The sequence below is a fragment of the Tetranychus urticae genome, chromosome 2, assembly GCF_039701765.1.
Source record: "Tetranychus urticae isolate SD_2017Ah chromosome 2, NJAU_TeUrti_SD_1.0, whole genome shotgun sequence".
Taxonomy (NCBI): Eukaryota; Metazoa; Arthropoda; class Arachnida; order Trombidiformes; family Tetranychidae; genus Tetranychus; species Tetranychus urticae.
Genome location: NC_142959.1, coordinates 22,901,671 through 22,924,983, shown reverse-complemented (window position 1 = coordinate 22,924,983; position 23,313 = coordinate 22,901,671). Strand labels below are relative to the sequence as shown.

The 23,313-nt window shown below is 32.0% G+C and overlaps 1 protein-coding gene and 1 non-coding gene across 3 annotated transcripts in view; both read left to right on the top strand.

Moving 5' to 3' along the window:
• Window positions 1-2,135: 2,135 nt before the first annotated feature.
• On the top strand, window positions 2,136-2,254 carry LOC112539444 (5S ribosomal RNA). Its single transcript, XR_003083300.1, has one exon. It is a non-coding gene; the product is annotated as a 5S ribosomal RNA (ribosomal RNA).
• Window positions 2,255-6,541: 4,287 nt separating this feature from the next.
• Window positions 6,542-23,313, top strand: part of KCNQ (KCNQ potassium channel) — a 51,691-nt gene continuing 34,919 nt past the window's right edge. The window contains exon 1 of one of the 2 annotated variants that reach the window (XM_089266901.1): window positions 6,542-8,070. In XM_089266901.1, the coding sequence (XP_089123027.1) occupies window positions 7,004-8,070 (1,067 nt within the window). In that variant the 5' untranslated portion in view covers window positions 6,542-7,003. The remainder of the gene's footprint in view (window positions 8,071-23,313) is intronic. The other variant, XM_089266900.1, reaches the window with a different exon arrangement.

The window sequence follows — 23,313 nt, the reverse complement described above, 5'->3', positions numbered from 1 at the left end:
TTTTGTTGTTAGATTTTGCTGTTTTGAACAATCGATTAATGCATTAATCTTTGATCGGTATTGTAACAATAACAATAAGGGAAATGGTTGAACGGGATGAATAAGGGATGATGAACGCGTTGATATTGAGTAAGCTTACAATCAACAGAGTACAACTTAGACTTTCGAGTTAAGAGCTGAGGCTTGGTGGCTTGTGAAGGTCTCCAGCCGGTGTCCACATAAAAATTATAATCGAAAGTTTTCTGATAACTTGACATTTATTGACCAATCAAATTATAGTAACCGTTGTTGAATTTTACATCGCTGTTCCTTCAAGATGTTGACTGAATGCAACAAGCGCACAAGCATTTTCGTAGCAACATTCAAAAAACTCGAACCTCAAAATTTACTTTTACCAACACAAGATGCCACTACTAGTCATACCCTAAAAGTCATGAAAAGCCAAGAAAATTAGTTGAATTTTTGTAATCAAATTAAGTAGGACAAATTGAGCCTCGAAAAAGGTTGCAACAAAAAGTTGATTAAAAATTTAATATGAAAATAGATATAAAAAAATACCATTTTCTGTCTACTCGAGTTTCGAAAATTTGATTCTTCAAATTGGCCATTAGTCTAATTGAAAAGTGAAGTTTCCATCAGCCCAATGAATATAAAAATAAAATCGAACTTTTCATTTTTTTCTCAATACTGATTCAGAGGTTTCCAAATGAATCCAAATGAGTCTCCATTATCATTTGAGAATGCTTCAGAAAATCATTTCGTCGCAAAAAAAGATATCATCATCATTATAAAAGGCAAAAAACAAAAGTTATGCTAATGTTAATATCAATATTGATGAACAAAAGTAAAGGTAAACAGGAAAAGAAAATGCTTTTACTCATATTTCAGGGCAATTTCAGGTAAAAGGTAAAATGAAATTTTGATCTTTTTTTTCTACTTTCATAATCACATTGATAATATTCATTATTTGACCAAAAATTTCAAAACAAAATGAAGAGTAAAATTGGGTGCATTGTAATGATGAAATTCAACTCAATTTTGCATGAAAATAATTAAAATGGAAAATTTCATCAACTCGAAATTATCTCATTAAAGTGCTCATGATGATTCCATTGAGATTAATTTTTCGATGTTTTCAACTCAATTTGAAAATGAACAATTCCAAGTAAAAGTTTTTCTCTTGTTGAACAATTTGCAAAACCTTTTCTATTCAGTTCAATGTATTAATTGGATGAAAAGAGATGAAAAAAAAGTTTTTCTGTTTACACTTTTCGTTACCTTTTAAACTTGAAACTCATTTCTTGCCAGTGAAAAGCATAGTCGAACAGAAATGCTCATTCAGATAATGAATTTTGTTCTCATGGAGTAAACCAATTGAATAATTGAAAACTATCCAGATGCTGGTAAAGTTGGTGAATAAGGTTTGATAGGGAGCAAAGAGGAAAGTAAAAAAAGAGAAACAAAAGAAAATTATACTTTATCATGTTGAATAAATAATGATTGTCTGAAGAGATCAAGACTTGAAATTTGCAATTCAAGTCCAAAATAAATTGATTGAATAAATAGAGAAAGTTTGAAACAAAGTTAATCATTTGAGCAAATAAAACGATGAGACAAATGACCCGTTTTTGAGCGAAACTACGAAGTTTACATATTCATTGCAAACTCGTTCAAGTTAGAGCCAAAGCTGTCGTTTCTTTTAGTTTTCAATTTCACATAAACTCATTTTCTTCATAAATTTGATTCGATAATTAACGCGCATTTTATCAACCTTGATACAGGAAAACAAAACTTTTCAAAGTTGACAATCAGCTAATTTCTTGCTTAGAACGCAACTTTGAAAGGAATAAGAACATTTTTTGAACGTTGCCGTACGTTTGTTCCAATGGTAGAAGCATAAACTTTATGGTAATATTAGTAGCCTAGAAAAACACTTTTTAATGGTCTCAGTTTTATGCCCCTACAAACCTACAAAGTTAACCTAGAAATTTGTTCATTCGAGGCATTCGATTGAAAAGTTTTCTATGCACATTTTTCTCACTAGAATTTGGAATCATAGCTTGAAGAAAAGAATATCGATATCAGCTGTTGAAATAAGTCTTTATGTTTATATTACAGTATTGAACTATTCTTGTGTCTACGACCATACCAGACTGAAAACACCGGATCCCGTCCGATCTCCGAAGTTAAGCAGTTTCGGGCCGGGTTAGTACTTGGGAGGGAGACCACTTGGGAACCCCCGGTGTTGTAGACTTTTTTGTTTCATTTCATTATCAAGAACCAAATACTTGATACCTGAGAAATTCAGAATGAAGAAAACCAAGGCACATTCATAACCGTCGATCAAACTCGGAGGAGAAAATTTTTTTTCAAGAAATTGGTTTCGTTAATAACACCATGAGCGAAATTTGATGGAACTAAAAAAACACACTAATGGCAATGAATAGTTTCTTTTTGCACACCATATGGGTTAAGTTTCGATACGTTTCAGCTGCCAACTGATGACATATTTATTTCATTCGTGGAACCAGTGTCTGATCGTTTAATATGTGACCATCGCGTTCTGTTCGCTTCTATTATATACTACTGAGCAATTTAAAATAGCTCCCAAGTACAGTAGTAATTCAGATACATAAGACAGTCCACTTTCGATTATCGCTAGTTGCTCTTTAATTTCCACACAGATGTTTGAGAGTTGTGTTTTGTGAACTTTCTGTCAATTCAGGTTAGTGGGTTCCTGGTTTCTGTATACCAAGTATTTCAAAAGTTGTATGTGATTTTCATTCACTCGTGATAATCCGAACGTCGGCACTTTTCTAGTGTAATTTCTATCCGTCCGTGTTCTCCTTTGAAAAATAAACCTCGAGGCTTCCTCACTCGTTCTCTCACCGTTTAAAATGACATGACACACAATTGAATGATAATTTTTACATTTAAGAAAAGAAGTTATAGTTGTTTTTGATGATTATTTCTTACAATATGACAAGATATTACTGAAAAAAGGAACCGTCAGGAGTGCTAGATCGAGATTGGTGATATTTAATGGTGACTATCGGTGCATTAAACCTTTTTGAACACTAATATAACGAAATTAGCTGTCGATTTCGGCATTTTATCGCCTTTTTTTCTAAAAAAGTTGTGTGCTTTTCTATGGGGATTTGTATTTGTTTTATAAAACGCATCTATAATAATAAATGCTGTGCAATAAAAAGTACATGTTTTTGTTTCGACATTTCAAAAATTAAAAAGTGAACTTTAAAAATCCCCACAAGATTTATTTTAGAAAAAATCGAGAACAGGCGATTTTGCAGATCCTTTAGTGGGGATGGGTTGACTCACTTTGGCACTAGAGATTTCAGGCCATTCGAGAAACTGCTAACGATATGAAAAAAGCTGCTGTTAATTTATAGCCAGGAGTTCAAAGATTATTTCGACCAATTAATAGACCTAACTAATAACTGTATTCGTAAGGCATTTCAGTACACTATCATGTTTATTTTGCGAAGAAATCTTTAAAGCACAATCGTGACCAAACGTGATGCTCAAAGAAAATTTTGATTATAACCGTTTCGGTAACAGCGTGATTTAATGAAGTTTGTCATAAAATTAAGTTTATTCAATTGTACCTTCTAATAATTAACTTTCTAAATCCCATTTTTACAGTCCTCTAAATCATTTTTTGTCAATATTTTCCATAATCAGTTTATCATTCAATGTAAACATTTTTGTTGCTTCTCTCATGTTCGATCCCAGTTTTTTCCACTTTATTGCCATCAAAAGTTCAGTCAGGAAGGAAAATGTCTTTTTTTCATTTTTTCTTCTTTTACAGCCTTTTTATCTATCGCGTTAATCTCATTGATGTAAACTTGATCAACTTTCAATCACTGTTTTTTGTGCCAACATTTCAATCTGTTCATTTTAAGGGATAACTCATCAACTTGAAAAGGTTAACCTTTTACTCAGTACTTTTGACTTTTCATCCGCTCTATTCATATGCCAGCTTTACCAAATAGACTAACTTTATTGATAAATTTGGTCTTTTTGCCTCAGACAAGAAAAAAGAAAGCTTAAAGGACGAACAAAAAAAATCAAACTCGAGAATTGATTTGCAGAAAGAAAATGATGGCGAATAAAAATGTGATAAAATGTTCATCAATTTGATTGATTATCAACAAGGTTAACGATATTACATGAAGATATGAAAGAAGATGAATATGATTGCATAAACAATTTATTTGATTGAATTTAGTTGTACTCTCCAATATTAATCAATTGTCTTTTCACATCAATCTTGATGAGATTTTTAAATGCATCCATTTGTGGCTCAACAGTTTGACTCCATACATCGAATCATTTCCACAGCAAAATCCAAAAACAAAAGTTGATTAACATTTTCAAACCTTCGACCAACAAAGAGCGAAAATCACACAAAAATATTATCTTCAAGAAATGTCTTTCTCTAAGAGACAGAACTCGATATCTTTCGACTCGTAATTAAGGATCATTTAGAATACGCTCGTCAATTAAAGCCTCTTTCACTCAAGATGATCACTTTTAGCAAAGCCTTTACTTGTCTTGTTACATCTTGAACAAAGTCGAGTTTCATTGTCATTTGTCTGGTAAATTGGCAGTCCAATTGCCAGTGGATTTGTGAAAAAAGCAAAGTTTTTACTGTCATAAAGGATCAAAAAAGGTAATAAAAAGGTAAATGTAAAAGGCTCATTTCAATGTGATCCGATTATTATCAAGAGAAAACAATAATTCTCATTTTGATTCAGTTTTGAATGGATTTTCCTTTTCAGTTGACATTACTGTGAACACCAACTGCAATTATGCATATCAAATGATCATTTACCTTGGCGAAGCAGAATAAACAAAGATGACAAAAAAGCAAGAGATTTTCATGATTCTTGATATTTAAATGAGAGGCAACAACCAAATTTTTGAAATTGAAATGAAAATATTTGTAAGTTAATATCATCAAATGAATGAATAATAGAGAATGAATCTGAAAACTCTAAAGAATTTAGAGAAAATGAACGAAAAAAAAGGCTGACAATATTCAAGGTAAATGTTGATATGGAAGGGAATAAAGTAAACTTTGAGATTAAACATTCTCATCTGAATCATCAAAAAAAGCTGACAATGAGTTGATAAGAGAAGAAGAAGAAGATTTTTTTATCATTTTCGATGAAAAACTTTTTCTCCTCTGATTACACTTGCATGGAAATTGCAAATGAATTAGAAATGAAGGCGAAAAGAAAAGGTGAAACTGGCTGATTGTACGATTTGATTAGTAAAGGAGAAACATTGAAACTCAAGTCATGAATAATGAACGATAAAGTTTATCAAAAACTAAATGTCAATAAAAGCAAAAAGAGTAATCAGAGCATCTCATGATTCATGAATCTATTTTTAATATCATCAGCAAATGAAACAGAAGAAAGTAAACCATTTTTCCAACATTTACTTCATTAGTTATTGATAAACAATAATTTGTTTAAATGAGCTCAATCAAAGTCTAAAAAGTTGCAACAAATGTTTCTTCCAAAACAGTTTATCAAACTTTTAAAATGTAATTAAAATTTAAATTTTGCATTAAAAGCGCAACTTGGAAATGTCAAAGTTTTGGTAAAAGTCGAAAAAAAGACAACTTCGTTTGCAAAGTTTTCTGTCGAGTTTTGAGCAAATTAAAAGACTTGAGCTTGTTGTTACATGAAAACATTCATCAAAATGAGTAAATGAAGAGAAGAGAAGAGAAATAAAGTTTCCCTGTTGAGCCTCAACTCTATCTCGACTTGAAGTATATTCATGTTGAAATGTTCAATTCACTTTGAATCAACAGTAAAAATGTCAGGTTGAGTGGTAAAGGAAACTTATGGATTAAGTTTGCAACAAAAGTTGAACGAAAAAAAATGAATGCGAAAATGAATTATTCGTTAACATGATTCATTCATAGTTTTTACCTTTTTTTACTCCAAGTGAATGAAGTAAAAAAGTTAAGTCGATAGTGAGCAAAAGACGAGAACGCAAGATCACTGGAAGATCGAGAAAATGAAGAATGAGTGAGTAAGGCGAAGAAAAAAAAATCATCTCAACTTATTTTCATTTACAGTTTGAAACTTGTTACTTTGCACAAACACAAATGCCTTACAGTTTTATATCATTTTATTGCCTCCAACATCTCAACATGTGTTTCACTTGGGCTTGACTTTTCATCCAATCATCATTTGTCTTTATTTTGGTTCATTTTCATTTTTCTCCATTTCTTTACTAGTCTTGTGATTTGGTCGAGATAAGCTTTTCCGTCTCTCAATATATCCTCATCAATCGTCAACCCAATAAAAGTGTAAAGACAAGTGAACAAATAGTTTTGTGTGTTTCTACAGAAACTGAGAGAAGAAGAAGAGAAAGATCGAGAGTTCAGCTTTTCATTTGTCATCAGATCTTTTTGTTTTCCTCACAATTCCATCATCTGAGTTTACTCTTCACTTTGCTCACTCCAAACGTCTCTCTGTTTTTTCCTGTGAGTATCTTGATTGTGACCAGTTTGGTGAGAAGCAAGTCAACATCAACAACAATTTTCATCATCATGTAACCATTGATTGGTGATTAGTGATAATAAAAAAAGGATTTACTCGATACTAGACCAAAATGGGTTAAACGCTTTTTTACTCGCAACCTTTTTTTTCTCAAGACTTTTACACCTTTTGTTGAGCATGCTTTTATTTACCTCATTTCCATGTGAAAAGTTATCCAGGTAAACGCTTTTATCGGTGATTCACTTTTACTGTGCCTATTGGAAAAGGAGAAATTCTGTGATAAATTCATTTTCTTTTGCACATTCAAAGTTTTTTTAGTTTTTTTTAAATTCTTGTTATGTTTCACTTGACGGTGGAAAACGTTGAAAAGTGTATTGCCATTTAGTAAAAAGGAACGTTACATTTTAGTTTTTTTTTTCGTGGTTTTCTTTTGCGCTTTTCCTCTCTAATCATTGATTATTATGATTAGTAAATCTTCAATATCTTCTTTACCATCCTGTGAATCGTCAACATTTTCTTCTCCCTCTTCTTCTTCTTCGTCAACATCTTCTCTACCCACATTAACCAGTATCCAATGTAAACCTTCAGGTTCAGAATTGATTATTTACTCTTCAACCTATCCAACAGCCTTACCAAGTAAAGAAGATTCAAAGGATAAAAGGATTAGTCAATCGTCTAATGAAGAGGCAAGGATTGGGTTAGCCAAGCGACCAAACAAATTGCCTTGTGATTCAACGGTAATCACTTGTTCAAATGGTGGTGAAGAGTGTAAAGAGAATGGCAATAAAAATGATTACGAGTCAAACGATGAGAGCAATGGGGCCAATGAGGGTGGTGATGAGAATGATGGGGATGAAGAAGAGGATCCAAGTGAAGGGTTTAGTGATGAAGCCAAGGAAAACAGTGGTAAACAGTGCAAGGTAAAGTGCGATGGTAACAGTTGTGCATCTGGTGAGGGTAAAGAGTCGAGTAAAAAGGGAATCAATGGGATCATGAAGAGTGCAACCTCACCGGTTGAGAGAAAGAAGCGAGCTCGAGTCGAGTTTAGCAACATAGTCAATGAACGTCGAGCTTCCAACATAACCTACTCGAATCAAAATGATTTCAACCAACACCTCAATCATCCACGTCATCATTACCGTGAATCTCGCCTAAGTGTTCTTATAACAAGTTCAGCATCAACAGTCAACATGGGTAACCTTTCCTCTGGCCATGGTCGCTCCTCACGACGCTACCATTCCCATGCAGATTTAAACTCTACCCAAGGTTCAGGTTTGAATGATGATGAGGGTAGACGTGGAAGTGATTTAATGAGACTCTTTACCAGACGCCGATCCAGGTCACCAACCTCACTGTCGGCCGCCTCTTGTCGTAGACTGCAACAACCTCGACTCAGTCTTCTTGGTAAACCGATAGTTCCTCGATCGATAAAACAGCGAGACCCAAGGTACAGACGAACCCAAATACTGATTCACAATTTGCTGGAAAGACCTCGAGGCAAACTAGCTGTCATCTATCATTTATTACAGTAAGTTTACCCAAAGCCTCATCAAGACTAGGCAACAGAACAAAAAAGTGTCTCAAATTGATGAATGAAGTTGAGATAGTTTGCCCATTAAACTTGCTCATTGTGGTTATTTTTTTACACTTTATATTAACTGCTTCCTTTTACCCATCACAGTGTTAGCATTAAATCAAGGCAATCTCTTTTGGGAAATCTTTCCTTCTCTTCCTCTTCCAACTTGTTCCATTTTCTTTCAAGATAAATACTCATCATCATCCATGCTATAAACGAAAATGATGAAAGTTCAACTTTCCCAGAATCAAAGAGAACAACTTTTTGACCATTTTATCGAATCAAAGTTTTCCAAAGGCTACACATTTGAAGGCAATTTTGTGGAAAAAAATCACTGTCACCAACTCATATTTTCCATTCAAATCTGATCATGATTGCCTCAAAATGGTTATCTCAAAGGCTATCTCAAGAACTTATCTCAAGAGCCATGAAATCGAATGTCGTGAGAAAAGATTGAATCAAACAAGTTGACAGAAAAAAGTTGATGTTACGCGCTCAAGTGACGGGAAATGTTGAAGGAACAAACTTTTACCTTCGACTTCGTGTGAATTCAATCTTTTGCCACGAGTACAATATCAAGCCTTTTACTGAAAGTTGCAACCCAACATGTCCAGTTCGCGAGGTAACCCGTAAGATTGTTTGATCTTTACAACGCAATTGTGTCGAATGATGCAATTTTCGGAACTTTCGATGCAGCCATTACTTTTCGATATTTTCTCGCATGAAATTCTGTTCATTTTTAATTTTACGAGAATCGATTTTTCGTTGCCCAAACCCTCTACATTTTGTTTGTCTCATCCAATCTTGTCAATTGTCTTGAAAAATTTTCATCCTTTGAAAGTAAACTTTTTTATGCTCTTTTTGAATTATTTAAAACAACTTTAATTTACTCTAAATTAGTGTTCTTTGGATTGTCAATTTAACCTAAATTCTGTTAACGTTTATTCATGATGATATTAATTATCTATTGTTGTTGCTGGCATTTACATTATTTAAATGCATTTTCTCATCTCATAATAAATTCCAAAGTTTGACATGAGAAATGTCAAAATGAACTAAGCTCTTGATGAAAGTTGTTTAAAGATAAAAGTAAAATGTTTCATCACTTTGTTATATTTCATCCTTTCAACTTATAACATCAACTTTACATTTCATTCGTTGATTTATTCACAACAATCCGATAATATCATGGACAGTTTCTTTCTTTTCTCGTCTCTTTACTGCCAAAGAGAACAAAAAAATGTCGAAATTCTCTAGAGATTTTTATCAATCATTTTCCATGTTGAACAAGTTTGGCTCATTGGAGTAGCACAAATGGTGATCATTTTCAACTTGATTGATCTCTTGATTTACTTGACCATTGAAACATGATAATGAATAAATGGTACAGCAATGAATGAGCAAGAAAAGAAAAAAGGAAAAAATTGTTTTTTTCGACAGAGAAGAAAACAAATATTTCTTTTCCATTTCATCCGAATGAATCATTTAAAATGAACAAACTTGAATGTTTCATCAAGTGTAAAACCAAAGTTGCTCCAAATAAAACAATTAATCTTGTTTGAACACTTTATTCAAATCTAACAAAATGCATTTAAATACTAATCTGTTGAACATTTTTTTTCTCTTTTCATTCATATCACATTCTCGATTGAACCTTTTGTTTTGTTCTGTAAATTGTTCATGAAACGTTTCAATAAAAACATTCATGTCTCGCCGTAATCCAAGGCTAGCCATCATGATGTGACAAAATATTCACGAAGTTTCAGTAAACACTTTTGATAGCTTACCAAATTATGATTTAGAGTTCTGTTAAATGAAAGGAATAATTTGAAAGTAAAATGAAACTCAGTCCACAAGAGTTATGATTGAAGAGTCCAAATCAGATGTTCAAACAAAAACACATTCTGCCCAATCAACTGGTCGGTTTCACCTTTTTCAAGACTTGTAAAGTACTTATTGCATCAAGTTGAACTTTGACAGGATTTTGAAAAGTGAAAAATCGAAATTGCATGAAATAATTGGATAAATTCTGTTGCCAGTATTTCAATATTTGTTAAATATTTCAATAACATTTTTTGATGACAAATGCAGTTTCTCTTAAAGAACAGTTTTTGCTTTTTTGGTTCTATCAATGATACGATTTTCCGCATTTTCGTTCGAAAGTTGGGAAATTGGACTGAAATTGAAAAGTCGGACTCATTACCAAAATGCTTCTCTTGTATGGAATGCAAATCATTTGATAATAAGAATGACTCATGATATTTACTTGATTCAATTCATTTATCATACAGACTTATTTCAAGTTTATATCCAATTGTCCAGTTGCAACGCTAAGCCAATGTTTATTTTCAGTTTTACTTTGCATTTTCCCATGAGAAACGATTCACCTTCTCACCTTTTAACCCTGCAAGCTGAGTTATTCACACTGTCAACAGAATAAAATTTTTCCTCTCTTTTCTCTCTTTCTGACACATTTATCTCTTTTCCCTTCATTATAACCATTATCACCCTGAAAACCCTCATGATAAGCAACAGAGTAACCATTTGTCTACTTGTGAACAGCTAACAGTTGAACATCTCAATTATACTTTTGACCATTACTATTCAACTTGTGACATTGTTTTCCTAAGGTTATCAACTTGCTATTAACATAATCAACAGACTTTTCACCCAATTCTGACCAATGGTTAAACAGCAATAACCATGGAAAATATTAATAGAATGTGCATTATGAAGATCAGAGGAAAGAACAAAAGCAAGAGAACAGTTTTCCCTGCTCAGAATAGTCCAGATAAAAGTCAATATATTGAAGAAAAGAAGAAGAAGAAAAAACGAGCGAATTATAAATGGTTTATCAAAACAAATAGAGCTGGGAGTTGAAGTTATCAAATTAATAAGTAGGACATAAATGAGAGTTTTATTGGAATCGAGTTCAACATTTTTCTTTCCTTCTTTTCTTATTCACTGTCAAGAATATTGTCTCAATAAAAATGATAGTATCATTTACTTTCTCCTGATATCATTCATTTTTATTGAAATATTGATATTATTCCAAGTCATTTATGTTCTTTATTCCATCAATTTTATTTTCTGTCAACACTTAGTTTTTTTATTTGAAAGGAAAGAAAAAGATTTTGCCAAAATTTCCAAAATCTTTAGCATCTTGTTATCGACTGACGAAAGTTGAATAGCTGCAGGAATGGAAGGCAAGGGAAGGAGGAAAAAATATCTCAATATTGAATAACTTTTAGATTCCAAGAAGTTTGTTTTTCGTCTCAAATGGTTCAACATTATCAATTGACTAGTAATTGTTAACCTTTTACCTGAAAAAAAACAGTTCAACATTTGTTTAGCTTCTTGAATACATCAAATTCACTCCCAACTGGGAGTAATTTTTTGGATTGATTTTGCTGTACAACTTGTTAGTCATTTGTAAAGTTCAACTTTTATCTATCTTTTCATGGATAAATTGGAAACTCATGAACATTTTTTTTAGTTCCATTTTCTTCTTCTTTACTTGCTCATTATCAACCAATTGACTTGACAATTTTTTATTTGCCATTAGAGTTCTTTTTATCGCCAAAGATTGAATATCGTAATTTATGATAATTTATTGAATCTCAGAAAATGATAATTCTTCATAATCTGACTTTTTATCGGAAAATTTGCTCTCATTTCTGTTGCAGAATCAAAAAGCAAATTTAAAATGGCAATCATCATAACATCATGATAATGTTACATGAAAAATGAATTTATTAATTTACTTTCCATATTATTTTCTCGACTCTTTTTCTTGTCTCTTTTATCCCATTCCATGCAAGTCTCTGGGCGAACTTTATTATCAAGTCTTTTCTTTTGCTTTCACTGAATTTGCTTTTTTTGTCTTTAAATTTTTTTCTGTCTGCGCTGTAACCCTTGACCTTTTCATTTATTAAAATGGTTATGTCAACTTGAATTAGAGTGTCGAGTGAAAATGAGAACAAAGTGTTCACTTGGATAAAGGTTTTGATAATTCAATGTTGCTCTTTACACTTGATATTCATTAGCTTTTTTATTTTCAAAAGAAAATATTTGCTTTCATTGAGTTTCTATTTTTACTGGACAAAACCATTTCGCACTCAACTATTGCATTTCCATCAAATGCATTATTTGACTTTACTCTTGAAAAATTACATGAAAAAATATCCAAATAACAATCTGTAAGGGATCGACACTACTTTTTGCCTCTCTTAATTTACAGTTTGTAATTCAATGTCAACCCCCATTAGTTTAATATCACATGTTTAGCTTTTCTTCCTTTTCCTCTTTACTTAATATAAATACTGGTCAATTTGACCAACAGAGGAGATTATGTTTTTCTCTCTCTCTCTTTAAAACTGTGATCAACAAATTGTTAATTGATTGAAGAGGGTATTCTCTCAATACTGTGTTCATCATAATCAACTTAATTTACTTAAAAATAAGTCTAATTACTTATTACCTGTGCTCTTGTGTTAACATTTGATTTACTGGTGACTTAGACACCTCAACTGAAATAAAATAATTTAACCTCAAATTGATTAACAACGTTGATTATACTTAAAGTTATTGAGAAACTGATCTCAGTTGTAAGTCTCTATTCCTCATCCCTGAAGAGACCTTACAAATGGCGAGGATGCTACTCTGAAATCGAACCAGTTAATTGTGTACCATTATCGTGTTTTACTGAAATTGAAGAGAGTTTCTCTCAAAACCTAGTGAAGATTAATCAACAAAATTACTAAACAAAAGCTGAATCTTCACCGTTAAACCTTGAGGAGAGTATTCTCTCATAAATAAAGATTTGTCATTAACACAATCAACTCGTTCGTCAGAATCTTACGGTTAAACCTAACCAACATCAGACCTCGATAACTAGTTCCTGCTTTTTCAAATTTAGTGTCAATATTGTTCTTCAAATCGTCATTTCGTTGAATTGAAGAGCGTATGCTCTCAAATGTGATAAAGCTGATCAACTATAAATCTGGTTCTGTTGTAAATTGGGTTCAACATTAAGTTCTGTTATAACCTTTATTTAACCTTGGCACAACATTGAAAACTAAGCAACTATATTCATTCCTGCTTACATCTTGAAACAATCGAGGCTTTCATCATTGATCAAACTAATTTAGATTCGCTTTGGTCATTTTCTCAGTTTCCTACTCTTGAAGACAGCGTTGAAGATACATCAATAGTATCAATCAAACCAAATATGGCAACTGTAAAAGATTACTTATCATCAGAAACTGTTAAAAGAGAAACAGCACAAGTTCTCGGTCTCAACATGCCACCATCAATGAAGATAAACTATGTAACTGGTCAAGTCAAACAAGCATTGAGAACAAATGCCATTTATCATAAATCAATTAATACAGTTGGTGAATGGAACCTAGAACTTGTATTTGATAAAAAATGGCTAGAAACACCTGAAAGTATAAAACGTTTACGAAACTATAAAATTACTGAAGATAATATAGTAAATCTAGTTTTGTCTGAAATTGATGATGATATTGATTTAGATGAAGAAACATTGTTTGAAATGGGTTTTACAGCAGCTCAAGTATCTCGATTCAGACAAATGGCTCAAAAAGAAGCAAACAAAGACGAAGAAACATTTGGACCTCAGTCATTATGCTTTAATCGCTTACCAGATAAAAACCAAGATAAAAGCAAAGTAACCTTTGAGCCTAATAAACCTTCGACAAGTTATGAATACGAGAAACCACCGCAAGAAGCTATTTCAGCGCAAGATAAATTTATTGAAATGAATAAAGACAGAATAATACAACCATTTGATGAAAGATGTGAGACTATTCTAGCATATTTAGATCGTTTCGTCAATTTAATGTTTGATGTTTATGAATTATCAGAAGACATTGCAATTAAACTACTAAAAACCAGAGTCTCTACGGACGTTTACCAGCTGATCAAGAATATTGAATCAAGATGTCACAATTTAACCTTGAAACAACTGATTACAGAAATAAGAAAAAGTTATATTGGGCAACCAGAACTCATTGCTGCTAAAAATCGTTTGTTTTATCAAAAATTTCAAATCGGAATGGACCCTCAGTCATACGTTAAAGCAATTACAGACGCTTACAAAACAGTTATCCCATTTTCAAAAGACATTCATATTGCTTATTGGTTATTAACCTTGTTACCTGAGAGACTTGTATTTAACGCTATTCACGAGCAAACAATTGATTCAACCGAAAAGGTTTTAACGTTACTAATCACTTATGTTAATAGGATATTGACTGACAACATAAGAAGGAATGAAAGAAGATCAGAGCCAAGAATTGCTCAGTCTAATCAAAATTATTACAGTCAACCAAATAATTATCAACAAACAACCAACAATCAACAGCAATATCCTCAACAACAGCACAACTATCAAAATAGTAACCAAACAAGTAACAATAATCAATCTCCTAGATACACTAGAGGAGGTTACAACAACAGAAGAACAAACAGTCGTGCATACAGAAGCAATTATAACCGTCGAGATAGACCTCCACGTTATGAAGATGCAGTTCAATCATCATCTAATGCTAATCAAAACCAAAATACAAGTTCAAACTCAACTAATACGAACCAAAATTCATCAAATGCAACAACTCCTTGTTTGATTTGTTACGCCCCTGGTCATGTTGCTGCGAATTGTCCTCAAAACAATAATACAAATAACAATACGGTTAATCAAGCAAACTATTTACATGTTTTAGCTACGGCTTCAAGTGAAAAGAAGAATAATGTCCCTGAAATCAAAATTTTAGTAGAAGAAACTGATTTATCAATTAACGGTTTATTTGATACGGGTGCAAATGCTACAGTTATTAAGACTGAAGTTGCAGAAAAACTTGGTTTAAGAATCTACAAATTCAGAGAAAGCTTCATGGGATTTGCAGTAACAACAACGAAAGCTGCTGGTGTAACTCAAGTAATTTTCAAAACGGTTGAACCGTTCTATCAAAATGCACTAAGAGTTTATGTATTTGACAATTTACCTTATGATATCATTTTGGGATCTAACTTCTCATATTGGTGTGATGCGGGTGCAACAATTGTTAATCATGAACGCTGGTCAATTTTTCAACATGAAGGAACATTTTTTCCTCTCAAATTATCAATCAAGATTCCATCAAAAGTCAGTTTTGATTATGTTTTCACTGAGTATTTTCCAAAAATATTTGGTCCTGAAGTTCCAAGTGAACCAGAAAAAACACCAGAAAAACCAATTAAGAAAAGGAATCGAAGGAAAAATAAAAAAGTGGATGATAATTCAGCAACTAACCCAGATTTCGCAGTAAATTCTTATAACATACTCAACATTGAAAAAACTGAAAATGAAAAGTATGAAAAAACTTTCATGAAGATGAAAATCCATAAAAGAAAAGAAGAGTTTCCTTCGCAAATTGACAACGTAATGCAAACGTTGAATTGTGGGGTCGATCCAAGACTTAATTATGAGCAAAAAATAAGATTGAATAATTTTTTCAAAGTCTATTCGGACGTGTTTTCGAAATCAAAATACGATATCGGAAAAATTCCTGCTGAAAAAGTTGGAATTAAAATTGATTTGGGAATGAATCCAATACCTCAATGCAAACCATATCGACTGGGACCTGAAAAAAGGGAAATTTTAGACAATATGATAAAAGAGCTGATTGAAAATGATATTGTTGAACCATCAACATCACGAGGTGGTTCACCTGCCTTTTTAGTTCCAAAACCTACTCCAGGTACTTACAGATTTGTCACATCATTTCAAGAACTAAATGCTTTAATGCGAACCAGAAATTATCCAATGCCAAACATTGAAGATTTTATACAAGCACTTGCTGGTTACAATTACTTTATCACTATTGACTTTGCTCAAGGATTCCATCAAATTGAATTAGCTCCTGAAGAGCGAGAAAAGGTTGCCTTTGTCACTGAAACAGGCAAATACCAATACATAAGGCTACCAATGGGCTTAGCAGACAGTCCAGCATATTTTCAACAATTTGTCAACAAAATCTTCGGTAAACTATTATATAAATGTTGTCTAGCATACATTGACGACGTAATCATTTTTGGAAAGACATTTGATGAACTTTTGATGAATGCGACTCAAACCTTTAACAAAGTTAAAGAAGTCGGACTTAAAATTCAGCCTGATAAATGCAAGTGGGGGCATGAAGAAGTAAAATTCCTTGGACATATTATATCTGGTAAATCTATTAAACCAGATCCATCGAAAATTGAAAGATTGAAACAATTTAGTCCACCTAAAGATTTAAAATCACTGCAAAGTCAACTCGGATTATTCAATTATTTGTCGAAATTTATACCAAATTATTCAACTTTAGCGTCAAACTTATTTGAATTATGTAGTCGCAAGAAAAAATTTAAATGGACGTCAATACACCATTTAGTTTAATGACAGAATTTAGTTTTCATTCACATTCTTCGAATTTTGCCAATTCATAAAATTCCCTTCATTGATTCTTGATCAACGATTATTCAATTTCTATGGGTTTAAATTGAGCTGTCAGCGTCTAGCTCTTTTGAGCTCAGCGTTAAGCTAGCTAGAAGTGAAAACGAACATTGAATTTCGGCTAAAACTTCGCAAATGTTAGTCTCGAAAGTTAGACAACGGTATAAGTGTTTAGTTTTTGTTTTGGACCTGTTTATAATGAAATAATGAGTGAGACAGAAAACTGATTTTTTTAGCAATTCCAAGATCTGGAAAATTCGAAACTCTATCAAAAGTTTTTGATTCTCTAAGTTTTAAAATAAATGAAAAATGTTGCGAATTATTGCTCAATGAATAGCTTTATTTAAAGTCTAAATAAAGCTGATTTTCCTTCAATACTGTTGCCTATTGCACTCCAATTGAAAAGTGATAAAAACTTTTAAATGTTCAGTTTTCATGAGATATTAGTTGTAAGTAAGAAACGGCAAGTTGATATTTTCGAGGTTTCATTCTATTTTCAGTGCTAACTTGACCTTGTAAGGATTGGCCATTGTTTTTAACCGATAAAATTGTTGATTTTCAAACAAGTGAATGTTACAGTTTATCTATTGATATGGTGAAAGAGCAATAAAAAAGGAAACAAAAGCAACAAATAACAATAAAAAGAAAATGATTTCAATCAATTCTCAAGGATAACAAGGTTAATCTTATCTTAAATGGTTAGAAAAGTTTGAGCAGCAAGATTGGTTTAAGAAAAAAAATGAGCAACCATGGAATGAGAAACAAGAAAAAAAACAGAACCCAGAGCAAACCAAATAAAAGTAAATAAAGATAAGGGGCAAGAAATTCAGTTTAGATTAAGATGCTGTAAAGTGAAGCTGGCAAGAAAAAGTTAAGTGAGAAAGGGTAAAGTGAAAAGTAAGGTTTAAAGGGATGAAAAAAAAGAGTTACGATAAAAGGAAAATGTTGTGACAGCTCAAGAAACAAAAAGTTTTGCAAGGTATTGCGAGTTGAATTGGGCAAAAATTTCATTCTCTTTGGTTTTGTTCATCTTTTTCTGCTTAAACATTGACTAACAAAAGTTAATACAAACAAGTTTAAAGGAATATACTTTTCACGTTTAAACTGAACCATTTACCAACTCTTGAATCTATTGAAAGTTTTTCATTTTCATTTATCAACATTTCAATAGCAATGCTTTTTTTATGAAAAAAGTTGTTCTTTACTATTCTATTGTTCGGGTAAAGATTGAAGAGTGAAAACTTACTCTCATTAATATTGTATGCATGCAATGAAATGTTGATTTTTTTCTGATGGAAAATGATTTAAATTTTTTTTCTGTTTCGTTTTTTGACGATTAAATGAGATGTTTGGTTGACTGTTTTCCTTGATGAGCAAGCAACTGTTCAACTCTCAAAGTCAACATCAAATGCCATATCATAACGGAAATGAAAGGGAAATTATTTCGGAAATCAATAGATTAACTAAAGCCTATCATCATATAATTGTAATGATAATTTTTCATCTTCATTGATTTCGATTTTTTTGCACCTCCTTCTGTTCCATTCCATGCGGAAAGTGCAAAAAATGCTGGGACGGTATCAAGGTTAAGATTGTTGGACAGTTGCAAAAAGAATGATTAAAAATGAACATTTTTTGGTCCAAGTTATTCAACTCTGCAGAGCTGTTCAAGCTCATGTACTTCATATTTGCTTCAATATCTCCGCTCGGAAAATGCGCTTCAAAATCTCTTTAAGAGTGCTGAAGATTCTCAATGAGCTTAAGAATACCAAAGGAAAAAAAGAAAATGCATGAAACGATGTTTCTAGATCTGCTGTGAATAACTCATGAAGCAAAAGTCAAAGAGTGTTGGAATTCGATCTGCAAGTTCACTTACACCGAAAAGTTTATTAGATGTTTAAAGTTGCCTTTATTAAGACCTTTAGTAGCATCAAGAGCGGTTTTCGAAAAATGATCTTGCTTGAAATTGAACCTTAGATCTTTTAATGCTTTAGTCATCCAAAAAGCTGTGTTTCTATAAATTATTTTTATCGTGAAATCTTTTCCAAACTAATCTCTTCATCAAATTGTTATCAAAGTTTAATTTGGAGCGAGCAGCAGGCAAAAGGTATTTTATACGGTTGCAAATGATATTGGCATTAATATTAACAGAAGATTCAAATTGTACATTAAATTAGTAATTCAGGTTAACCTGCATCAATTTTACTGTCTAATGAATTAAAATTAACAGAATGATATTAATAAAAACATAATTTGTTAACTAAGCAAAAAAGTGTTTATCCAAAACAATGGAGAGTGAAATTCGTGGGCAAACTTTTCCAACTCAATCCTTTCTTCAGTTTACTAATAAAATAGCAAACTCATAACATTCGCATATTCCAAAACTTTGCTGACATTCGTTAGTTCAAATAATTCATCAATTATGTACCTTTCTACTGACCCATAAACCAGAAATGGTCAAAACCCAAAAACAAACTCAACGATCAAACTGTTTCATCGTTTTCTCTCGGCATTATTTCTCACAACCAACAATTAGGAGTTTCAAGTTTTTTTAGTTTACTTTTTTACAGATTCTGAATTCTAAACCATTGAAAAATTTGAACAAAAACGAAAAAGTTTGAAGTGAAAACCAGACAAAAAACATTTTCCATTCGTCGTCTAATGTTGGTTTCCTATTGAAAAGGTTAATAATTTCCATTCAATTTGAAACTTTATCATTTCTTCTTTGCCTAAAGCTTTTCATTCTAAATCATTTTACTCAATAAACTTCAATTATACATGATAACATCAAGGTTAATTTGGCAATTTCAATTCAAGAAAACATTTTTGCTCATTTTTGCCTTTCCAGTACAATTTCACAAATGAAACAATCTGAAGTCTTGAAAGGTTAAAATGATGACTTTGCAATGAATACTTGCTTTACTAGCAATACTAAGCAAACAAAAAGAAAATGAACTGCAATTTTGAGCTTCAAATTATTCATGCTTGTGTTGAATTGCATGTGGAACTCACTGGGAGGGCAAAAAATTCTGATTAGAGATTAAGCCCACCCTTGAGGTTATGCTGTTGGCGTGATAAATCTTTTCACTGTTTACTTATTACAATTGGCATACTTGCAATAACATGTATTGTTGAGTGAAATAATTGCCCAAAAAGCATATCAACCCTTCTCAGAAGAACTGAAAATTTCTCCTTTTTTTCTCGCAATAACAAGTTTTTTCTGCTTTTTTATTGTTCCTCATTTGTTGCAATTGACAGATTTTTATTGTGACATTTTTTTCTCATCCAATATGCATGCTTTATCAATTGGAATGTCATCAGTGAATATTTTAATGAAAAAAATGTTTTACTTCTTTTCATGTTATCGTTTCATGATGAGGTAATCATCAAGAATGAATCTGTGTTTAACAAGAAAATCAATTGAAAACTTCGACCTGAAAGGTTAAGGGAAGGAAGAGAAAAAAAAGAGTTTTTTCATTCCCAATAGAGATTAACTATTAAATCAAAGTTTATTCATTTTTTGCAATAGAATTCCATGTTAATAGCTATTTCTAGCTTATGTTTCAGCTTTTCAATTATATTATCAACTAATGAATCGCTCAGTCAGGGTGAAGTTTTACTGCTTAATCAGTTTGGGTTGAAGAATGACACTTTTGTGTGTTTACAAAGTGAATGAACAGCAAAGAGCTTTATTCTAGTGAAACTCGGTAATGTCTAGTAAATAAGTCATTAATCAGTAAGGTGAGAAGAGAATGAAATTTATTCAGATTCCAGGTAGAAATTGGTGAGATTAGAAAATAGTGCAAAAAATTGTTCTGAATATATGAGAGAAGTTCGTTGATGATAATAATGATGATAATAAAAATAATGATGCTGTGAGGCTGTTTGCATGAGCATACTGTGAGCTTGAAAACAGGAACATTATCATGTTTAAGATGGAAAATTGATGAAACAAGAGAAATGAAGAAAAAAGCAGAAGTAAAGAAAGCAAGAACAAGAGTTGTAAAGGGTTGATGAGCACAATTAAGATAATCAAAATATTGATAAGAGCGATTGTAACTCTTATCTAATGGATTGCTTCCACATTTTTAGGGTAAACATCAGAATTGACTTACAGTATACGCTATCGAAATTCAATAACCTTTAAACTTCATCAGAAATGCTTTTTTCTCAATATTTCAATATGAATAAATCTTTTCCTGATTTACAGACACACAACCTCAGCAGGTTGTTTTAATGATAGCAAAAAATTTTTAGCATTATAAGTTTATATTTGCCTATCAACAAAATCCACAAGTATAAAGATATCGCCCTCGGAGCATTTTCAGCCAAAAGAAACGATCCCAAAGGCACTTGTGTAAATTTTTTAGAAATATTATGTTTGCTTTATACAGGGTTATTCAGCCTCATTTACTCTACTTTTTATTCAATATCTCATGAACCGAACATGCTAGTTTGCTTATATTTGAACGATATGCTTTTGAGAATTGAAGAACAATTTTTTAAAAGTTTCAAGGTCATTTAAGGTCATTATTTATTTGACCTTCAAACGAATTTTAAAGGGCATTTTCGAATTGCCCAAATTTTTTCACTTTGAAAAAAGTTTTTCACTTAAAGTCAGCACCTCACTCTGAGAAGATACACAAGTTTCTTTCAAATCGATACTTCAGGCTGAAAATGCTTCGAGAATGATATCTTCATATCAGTCGCTTTTGATACTTTGCAGAGATAAACTTATAACGATGAAAGTTTGGGCTATTCGAAAATGACCTTCAGAAGCCGCTTCAAGGTCAAATTGCAGTTCTCAAACGTGTACAGGACTATTCAAAATCCTTCCTTTCATGTTTTGTTCAATATCTCACAAACTAAAGATGCTAGGTTACATTTGAAGCCAAGAGGAGCTGATGTCTGTTTTCAGAAAGTCAACCATCTTGCATTAATCTCTAACTGAATCTAATCTGTTCGTATTTTTTGTTATTGTCTTTCCCACTCATTTCATTTCATCTTCCAATGCTGAAAAAATTTCGTCTCATTGCTTTTAGTCAGAACAACTTTACTTTCTTTCACCTATTCAACAGTTTTTTTATCTTTTTTGTCATTCCATCCTTTAACCTATTTACCTATGCTTTGTACTTGATCAATCTGTGATAAACTTATTGCTATTGAAGCCTTCATCTCTGAATAAATGTGGACTCGGTGTGATTCAATTTTCGCTCTTGTTTACAAAAACATATCCAACAAATTTACTGGTTCAACTGGTTAACACTTTTCCTTTCAAATCAATAGTCATGTAACATTGAACAATAGGAGGTTAGTAAGATGAAAGTAACAAACTCCAGCCAAGTTCAAGACCGATAAATGATTTTACACAAACAACTGAAACAATTTTTCATTTCCATTTGGTTCTTCAAGCTGTTTACAAGTGCAAAGATTTTTCAACTTCAAGTTGCTACTCATTTGAAGCTTCATTTCATTCCATTGAACAATTACATAAACAAGATGAAACATGACAAAACAGAATCATTGTTTCCATCATGTTCATTTTGCGAAGAAAAAAAACATTTTCTTTGCTCTAAATTTTCAACTCAAGCTCTTAGTTTACACGAAAAGAAGGAAAGTAAAAACAAACTCGTTTGCTTCAACAATGATCAACTAATCTCATGTAATGAATGTTAAGATCAGAAAATTGTTTGTCTCATCAATGCCGATCAATTGCCTTTTGTAGTTCACTTTCTGATCCTCGATTTTCCTTTTCTTTTCATTAGTCAGTTACCATCATTGAACCAATGCTAATCGAGTCTCTGGATAATTTTCAAAATTACCTTTAATAACATTCTATTTGCTTTGCCAGTTTTTTTCTCACCTTTACCTTTACCTTTAAGTTGAGTAAAAATAGCACATCAACAATCAACATTCACCAGTCAATTGTTCAACTCTAGCTGAGCAATTGGTGAAAACAGAGAATCTCAAGAGAATGAAGATGAATAGAAAAAAAGAAAAAAAATTATGATAAAACTAAATTCGAAAAGAAACTGAAATGATTATCTTCGAAGGTCCGTTTTGAGCTCGACCAACAGCAAATGTAAACATTTAAATTTCAAGTTCTATAAGTTTCACAAACAGAGTGAAGGATTAAAGAAAAATGATGAAAGGCCAATTGGTCGAATCGAGTTTCTTTCCATGAATTATGTCATTAGGAAATTCAGTGGACCATGAGAATGAATCTTATTGATGGAAATGGGTTAAGATTACATGATGAGACTTGAAGAATGAAAAGGTTGCAATGAAAAGAAGGAAGAGAGAAAAAAAATGTTTCCATTTTTTCTCTTTTCAGCCAAATTCACTCAGGATTAATTGAAGTATCAATATTGAGTGGAAAAGATGAACACAAAACAGTCTTTTCTGAACAGTTGAGCTGCTAGTATAAACAGGAAAGGGAAACGATGAGTAACTGTGAAAATGGCATTAAAGGTCATTACATTGACACTTGATAAATGGTTTTAAATATTCAGTTGGATTGGATAAATTGAGTAAAGAAAAAAGTAAAAAGTTTTCTTCTTTTCTCAATGGATGCATTTTGTTTACCATTTGTTCATTTCAAGTTGAAACAATTTTCACTCGTCTCATGTTCAGATTACATCTTGGTGCAAATTTTTTCTTTCCATTGATCATCATTCTGGATTATATTTACATGG